The 8433-nt window shown below is 37.1% G+C and overlaps 1 protein-coding gene across 1 annotated transcript; it reads left to right on the top strand.

Annotated features, from left to right (window-relative positions):
* Nucleotides 1-2877: 2877 nt before the first annotated feature.
* LOC122070083 (zinc finger BED domain-containing protein RICESLEEPER 2-like) lies at nucleotides 2878-6191 on the top strand. Its single transcript, XM_042634183.1, has 4 exons — nucleotides 2878-3674; nucleotides 3887-5541; nucleotides 5657-5984; nucleotides 6064-6191. The coding sequence occupies exons 1-4, from the start codon at nucleotides 3572-3574 to the stop codon at nucleotides 6189-6191; spliced, it is 2214 nt and encodes a 737-aa protein (XP_042490117.1). The 5' UTR covers nucleotides 2878-3571.
* Nucleotides 6192-8433: the final 2242 nt, after the last annotated feature.

Genomic DNA, 8433 nt, shown 5'->3' with positions numbered 1-8433 from the left:
ACAAGAAGATTAAAGAAAAGAATGAGGAAGGGATCCAACCCTAGTACTTCTTCGATGACCAGACAGTGGGGTTGACTCTTCCTAGTACTTTGTGCTCCTAGTGACCGGACATCGTGGGAATTGACAACTTAAGACAACTAGGCAAATAAAAGAAAAGAAGTAATAGGAGAAAATAAAATAAAAAAAAAAAGAAAATAAAAATTATACAAGGAAGAGAAGGAGAACCATTTACACAGATAACCAAACAATTCAGATAACAAATGCTAGAAAATTAATGACAAGTTTTTTTATCGGTCATGTGTTTTTCAATAATGGATCAGAAATAGAGATATAGTACAGTTTGATTGTTTTATAAGAAAGAACATGATCATGACAAGATTTCAAACATGCATGTTATTATTGTAGTGATATCATTGCAATTTCTTTCACTGGGCTAATTAGCTTATCCTATAACTATAAATGTTGTTACATAGTTTTGCAGAGGTGGAGTGCTAGAATGTCAATGACGTTAGGATAAAGGGGAGGACATAGTTCCTTTGAGTAGTTGAACAAAATAGAGATAAAAATATTATTTTTGTGTTAATAGCTTGATATATTCTTATGATGTTTATAACAAGGAATTACAAAATATGATGTATATGGTAGGGGTAATAGAGTTTTTCAGATCATGTATAGATACACTTACAGATTCAGGACTGAATTGGTAGATAGATATTTTCAAATGAAATGGTTAATATCAAGGACCACGGATGTCAACCGAAATGTTTTTAGTAACCTTGTTGTGTAATTCTGATGTCATAGCTAGTGTTTATTGATGTACTTTTTTTCGCTAAAAGGTCTTGTATATTAAAAGCCAAAGAAAAAACTGTACAGGGGTAGAAAGAATAAGGGAAAGAAAACAAAATCAAAGGCATACAATCACAACCCTAGGACCCTCCTCCACCTTCGGCATTGCCATCAACAGAAGGAGGAAACTGGGCAATATAAGGAGGAAAAAACATAAGATTAATAAAATCTGAACCGCGATCTGCCCATCGTGGTATCCGATAAGAAATGATGTACCTCTAGAGGCCACACAACATTAGATGAAGACATCTCTTTCTTCGTTGCTGACCGTGCCAAAAAATCTGCTATCGGATTGGCTTCCCGGTAGCAATGAGTGATTTTTCAACTTATACCCCTGAGGTAGGAAATGAGAGCAGACCACTTCTGCCATACAAACTATGGGATCAGCCCCCTTTGCACAATAATGACTATTGATAACGAATCACATTCAATCCATAAAGCTTCACACTTCTTCTCTCTCGCTCTATCGATTCACTCCATCAAATCATGAAATTCAGCTTGGAAGCTCGTTGCTTTACCTAAAAAGGAGCTAAAAGATAAAACTACCTGAGCATTGCTATCTCTTACTACATCTCTTACTACACCACCTGCTCCTGCATTCCCTAGATTCCCCAAAGACGAGCCATCATAGTTTAGTTTCCACCATTCTACCGTTGGAGGAAGCCAAAAAACTTCTCGCACACCCTTGATCCTTATTCTTTGCACCACTATATTCAGATTATTGCATCTCTCTGTATCCAGACGAGATTTACTTCTGTCCTGTTTCCTTGGCCCATGCCTTTTGACTTCCTCCATGATTGTAGAGAAAATCTAGCCATAAGATTGATGCATTCCCCTAAACCTCCTTGAGTTTCTCTCCATCCATATAAAGTAGGGAATAAGGATCAAACCTGCCAACCATACCTGAGATATGCCAATAGCGCTAGATAGGGGTGTCAATATCCAAACCGGACCGGTTAAACCGGACCGAACCGAACCGATTAAGCCCGATCCAAACCGAACCGATGGCTTATTGGGCCGGTTTCGGTTTGTATATTAAATTGAATCCGGTCTCGGTTCGGTTCGGGCTAGCCCGTTGGGCCACCGAAAGCGCCGGAAATTTGCACCGAAACCGGAACCGATCCAAACCGACCCGAGCCCACCGTTTAACCCTAAATATAAAATTGCAAATTCGACATTTTAACCTCAAAACACGGCTTCAACTTCAAGTCTTCAACCTTTCAAAACCTGAAAACCCTAAATCCCTAATTTTTCAAAGAGCGAGTGAGCAGCAGGCAGCCCAGGTTGGTGACGCCGTGACGCCGTGACGCCGTGACGCCGTGACGCCGTGAGAGAGTGAGCAGCAGGCAGCAGCGGCCAACAGCCAGCGGACAACCGACAACCCATCGCCTCAAAGCTTTTGGGTAAAGCTTAGAATTGGGCTCTGCCTTCAAAGAGAACGAAGGAGAGCGGCTCATTTCACTGCTTGAGAGCTTCAGAAGAGTTTAATGAAAGGGCCTAATTTTATCATCTTCAGCTACAATTTCTACCAAACGTCATCTTTCTTTTCCTCTTTTCATCACAAATGTTAATAATACTGGGTCGAAAATCAATGACACCGAAGAGGGTCCGTAAGATTAAGTTCATTCAATGACAATAACTTGAAGAAGATCTACGGGGGCTGTAAGCTTTCTTACCTTAGTTCGTTCAACAGATCAGCGCTAAAGCTTCTAGAACAGAATCTTGGATCAGAATCGTAAAGGTCTGCAAATCGACCATAAAAGAATGCCCATTTGTTCCATGAAGATGGAGATCACTGGCTGATTCTTGAAACAGACGAGGTATACACTTCCCTTCTCTCGTCCCTCCCTCTCTCTCCCTCTCTCCCCTTCTCGATTTCCAACTTCTTTTTAGTTGAGTTCTTTCTTCTGATTCTCTGACTTCTTGAGGTCGGAGGCTGTTATGCTTATGTTTTACTTTTTTTTCTTTGTCAAATGTGTGCCTAATTACATAGCTCGATTTTGAATAGCATAATGCCATAATCTGTAGGATTCTTTCATTATCTCTATGACTCTATCTGTGGTACCTTTTCTAGGCTCCTGTTTGCATTATACATATACAAAGTAGTTCTTCATTTTAAAACTTTGTTAATGTCTTCTAATTAGGAAGGGCCGAAGGGGCAACAAGGTGAGTTTTGTATAAACCTAGTTCTGACTTTTGAGTTTTGACTACTGCAAAATAACTTGCTGATTTTCTTGCTGATACAATAGTTAGCTGTCAATATATAGTTGCACACGAGCCACATCTATGTTCTCTTTCTGTTGAAGACCATTTTTGTACCTGCATCTATCTCTACATGTACATTATTTAGTGTCTTTTGTCCTTATAGTCATTTTTACCTAATTATAAGAAAAGTAATCTTATGTATTACTGATTGATTGAAATGAGGGGATTGAAGGACTGAATTGATCAGTATTACTTTGTTTTCCCCCTTAATATCATAATATAGAACTTTCCAATTCAGTTTGGTGCATATAAACACTGAAGGTCTATGTCAAGATTTGGTAATTATTTTTGTATATTGTATAAATTATTTGCAAAGATGCGTCAGACATTTTCACTTGACTATTTTACCCTTCATTTTTATTTAAATTACATCACTCCTTCATTATTGCACGGTTTGCACATCGACAGACGACAGCGACGACAGGTAAAGTTGTAAAGCTTGTGTTTTAATTGAGAACTAATGTTTCCCTCATCCAACAGCCGATTTGAGACCCCTGCAACCTTCAAGTTCTCTCTCTACAAATTTCAGCTCTTTCTCTGGTACTCCAGCCTCCAGGACCCAGGTATATCCTTTCAGTCAATTTTATCCTTCCATATTTTATTTTTGAATCTTATTTATGTTTTTTCAACTTCTTCAAATATGAGTGTTTGAATCAAATTTCAGCATGCAATAGTGTATTATATAGGGCTAATTTAAAGAGGTCATTTTTGAATTTGTAATGCTTGGTATTCTTATTTTATTAATATCTTATTTATGTTTTCTTATTAATTATAGAAATGCCCATCAATATAGAAGATGAGCCCGATTGTGGGTCAGATGCTGATGTTATGTCTGATGATGGACCATATATTCCTGGAATTCCATCAACAGAACCTTCAAGTGTCGTAACACTTGAAACAAATGCAACTACCAAAAGGAAAAGAAGGAGTGTAGTTTGGGATGAGTTCACAATCATTGATGGGCAGGGTTTTGATGATGGGAAGAATCGAGCTGAATGCAAAAGATGTAAGCAAGTTTATAGGGCTGATAGTAATATTAATGGAACTGGAAGCCTTAGGAGACATATTCTACATTGCCCAAAAAGGGAAAACAAAGGAAACACAAGCACCCAAATGATTTTTGGTGTAAATGATGGGAAAGTGATGTTAAGAGACCAAAAAGTTGACCAAGATTTTGTGCGGGACAAAATTACGAAGCTTATTGTGAGACATGAGTTACCTTTAGTTTTTGTTGAGTATGAGGAGTTCAGAGAGTTAATTACATACCTTTTTCCGGGCTATACCCATATTGCTCGAAACACACAAATGTCAGATATTTTGAGGTTATACAATTTGGAGTCCATTAGAATCAGGAATTTACTTAACTCATTTCCTGGGAGGATTTCTTTGACAAGTGATTTATGGACATCTATCACTAATGATGGATACATTGCTTTGACTGCCCATTACATTGATAAGGATTGGGTGTTGCATAAGAAGTTGTTGAAGTTTTGCATCATGCCACCTCCACACACTGGCATCCATATTTGTGAAATGGTTTCAAAAATCTTGTCTGACTGGGGTATTGATCGGAAATTGTTTTCAATTACTTTAGATAATGCCACAGCTAATTTCTGTTTTGTTGACTTGCTGAAGAAAAATTTGAATTTGAAGAATGCTCTTTTATGTAGAGGATTACACTTTCATAATAGGTGTTGTGCACATATTCTTAATCTTATTGTACAAGCTGGACTGAAACACATAGATGACTCTGTGGTGTTGGTGCGATCTAGTATAGCCTATGTGAAAGGATCACATGCAAGAAAAGTAAAATTCTTGGAAATTTGTAAGCAATTGGGATTACAAAGTAGTAAGGGCTTACGTGCTGATGTCTCCACAAGGTGGAACTCAACCTATCTCATGCTTGATTCTGCATTATTTTATTGTAAAGCATTTGAGAACCTTGGACTAGTGGATGACAACTTTAAAACTTGTCCTAGTTCTGAACAATGGTTGAAGATTGAGAGATTAACGAGTTTTTTGTATCCCTTCTATGCAATTACTGTTTTGCTTTCTGGTTCCAAGTATCCCACAGCAAATTTATATTTTGAAAATGTTTGGGAGATTCACAAAAGTTTATTAGAAGAGGTATCACGTGGGCTCAACTTTATGAAGCCAATGGCAGTGGAAATGAAGAAAAAATTTGACAAATATTGGAGTGAATATAGTCCAATTTTGGCCATTGCTTTGGTGTTTGATCCTCGATATAAACTTAGTTTTGTGACTTGGGCATTTTCTAAGCTTTGCAATCTGGACTTAAATGCATCTACAATGTGCCACAATGTGAGGAATTATTTATATCAATTGTTTGATGAGTACAAGAGTATGCAACCAAGTGATTATGATGTTCCTACACTTACCCATCGTCCTGGGAGATCTAGAACAAGATTTGTAAGTAAATTTACATTCTGATAGTAATTTTGATTTATTTTTTAATACAAGTTTTCAACATTCATTGCTAATCTTATTAATGATTCATATTTCGGCTATTTCTCAATTTTCATAGGAATTTATGGTATCCGAGCTTGCTGAGATGGATAATGGAAATAAATCTCAATTGGATATATATCTAGATGAACCCAAGGTCCCATTCAATGATAATGAATATGATGAGTATGATGTGTTGGCATTCTGGAAAGCAAATGGGTCAAGGTATCCAGATGTGGCTCGAATGGCTCGTGATGTCTTGGCTATACTAGTTTCCACAGTTGCTTCAGAGTCGGCTTTTAGCGCAGGGGGCCGTGTTATTGATAAATATCGGAGCAAACTCCTACCTACCAATGCTGAAGCATTAATATGCCTTCGGGATTGGATGTTTGATATAGACTTCAGAGGTAATTTTTCATTTAGTATATTTTTCATTTTTAATTGTCTTAATTAGTTAATTAGTGTCTTATTTTACTTTGTATGTAGCTGAGCCTTTTGATGATCCCACTGATGTGGATAATGCACTTGGAAATATACTGGAACTATTGCACATTGAAAATGAGAGAGGTGCAGTAGCTAGTTCTTCAGCTGGTCCTACTCCAAGAGAAGGATAAGCTCAATGTGCCTGCAACAAGAGAAAGACCTTCCTAGGTACCTGCAAATTCTAACATCTCTGATTTGTTTGCTGGTTGTTATTGCTTTTTGCATGCTGTGGTAGTTGCACAACAACATGGGTTATCCAAATTTATATCTTCAAGGGGTTTATTCTGTTACATATATTCATTAGTTGAACATTGGTTAGTGCTTTAGGTATTATAATGCCTCTATTGCTTGTTATTTTCTGTATGGTCTAACTGTAGATGATTTGATAAGGTTTGTCTTTGGATATACCTGTGGATAAATGACAACAGTGTTGTGGGAGCCATTGGAAAGATATTTATTGCAGGTTTGTCTTTGGAACTATAGCCTTATTGCTTTACAGTCTAAGGGATCTCATGGTGATCAACCTGGACTTTTTTCTTAATATTTCTACATGATATCTTCACTTGTTGATGTGCAATTGTTTGTTCATTTTTTTCCCAGTCGCATCTTTTACTGTAGCACTTGGTTTCATTTTTTTGTGGAAGGAAGTGAGTCTTCTCAATTTTAAAGCATTTACAATTGATCTAGATTTCTATTAACATAGTTGTCAAGGTGTGCCTTGGCGGCTTGTTGGTGTCATTTTTGTTTTTCACCTCTCCACCGCCTTGGGTCATTTAGCCACCTTGACAACTATGCTTTTCATGTGTGTGCTTTGTTTAGTTTAAAAGCTTTTGGATCTACTGGAGTTATTGTCATATCTTTTGTTCTACTTGTAGATTATTTTTCGTTTTTTAGGCCTTATAATATTTTCAATGACAATTAATTTGTATATATTGTAAGAAAGATAAATCGGTAGTTGCTGCTGTTCTTGTTGGGAAAACTTTTCCCTGTATTAGTGTTCTACTGTATGCTTGAATTTTATTTTTCACTCGTGGGGTTTGAAATATAGTTTTCATTTATCTTGCTAATGAGAAAACACTAATTCTTTCTGCTTTCAGGTGTTGAGAAAGCTTGTGGATGATGCATCAAAGTTTTTGAATGACAAGGCACTAGCATCAATGCCAAGAGAAGAAGAATGGCGCACGGTTTCATTTGTTTCAAAATTCCAAATTTCTTTAGAAATTCTAGTCTTAGTGAGAATTATATTCCTAGTATAGTGTGGAATTCTGTTTGAGTTTTGCTTTTAGTTTCTTTCCACTTCAAACTATTTTTACCTGTCTTCGTCTAAGGCTCCAAGTTGTATAAGGTCTCTATTGATACAATCTTGTTTTGAATTGGTTTTCTATATCTCATCAAGTCCTAGTTAATTAACAATCTCCAAACATAATAATATAATGGGGAATTGTTAACTAGTTTTAAGTTAAATAGTTAATTAGTTTTAAGTTAAATATATTGGTTGTTTTTCATTTTTCAAATATTAATTGAATTGTCAAATATTGGTTTTCAGCAGGTCAGTTTATTGTTTCCTAATGGCTCCACCATACCGGTTTAAAAAACCGATCCAAACTGAAATCAACTTGATAAAACAAAACCGGTATCAACCCGAACCCAAACCGCACCGAAACCGACACCGGACCGAAACCGATAAATCCTTAATGGGTCGGTTTCGGTCAGGTCTAAAATCACACCGAAACCGGTGGAACCGGACCGAAACCGCACCAAACCGGACCGTTGACACCCCTAGGCACCATCATTGAAACCCCTGACTCTGAATATGGCAATGTGAAATCTACGTATGAAGAGCGATTCGCGATGATTGTTGTATCACCCACCACTGCATCAAATTTCTGTTTTCCATTGCAAAAGAAACAAGTACAGCTTAATTAATTGCTTTGAACACATAACTCTATTTGTCTAGAGAGAGAGAGAGAGAGAGAGAGAGAGAGAGATTATGAAACACTTAAGCTCACCTTAAGATAAACCTGGTAGATAATTTCATCATAGTTAACTGTACCTTCTATGATGGGATCAGGATAAGGAATAAAATCATAGGGAGGAGGAAATGATAATTCGTGTATTACAGCCCTGAAGACATCTATAGAGTACCCTGTGAAGGTTGTCTCATTAGATTTAGGGTTCACTTCAATTTTCACAAATTGTTTGAATCCTTTTTTAACTGGGACCCCAATCCTCAATTTTTTACCTTTTGTGGGTATAACCCAACCCTTAGGCGTGGTAGTTGAATATCCTGGCCATATGGGAGTTTCAAGATCATCTGCGGAAGCTGAATACATCGACTTATCTGTAGCATTTAAATTCTGTGAAAGGCCTTTC

This window comes from Macadamia integrifolia, unplaced genomic scaffold (genome assembly GCF_013358625.1).
Source record: "Macadamia integrifolia cultivar HAES 741 unplaced genomic scaffold, SCU_Mint_v3 scaffold817, whole genome shotgun sequence".
NCBI classification, from domain to species: domain Eukaryota; kingdom Viridiplantae; phylum Streptophyta; class Magnoliopsida; order Proteales; family Proteaceae; genus Macadamia; species Macadamia integrifolia.
This window is presented reverse-complemented; position numbering and strand designations above follow the sequence as displayed.

Coding starts and splice junctions, on each gene's coding strand:
- LOC122070083 (XM_042634183.1), top strand. CDS start 3,572: ATGTTTCCCTCATCCAACAGCCGATTTGAGACCCCTGCAACCTTCAAG. Junction 3,675..3,886: donor CTCCAGCCTCCAGGACCCAG/GTATATCCTTTC, acceptor TATTAATTATAG/AAATGCCCATCAATATAGAA. Junction 5,985..6,063: donor GTTTGATATAGACTTCAGAG/GTAATTTTTCAT, acceptor CTTTGTATGTAG/CTGAGCCTTTTGATGATCCC.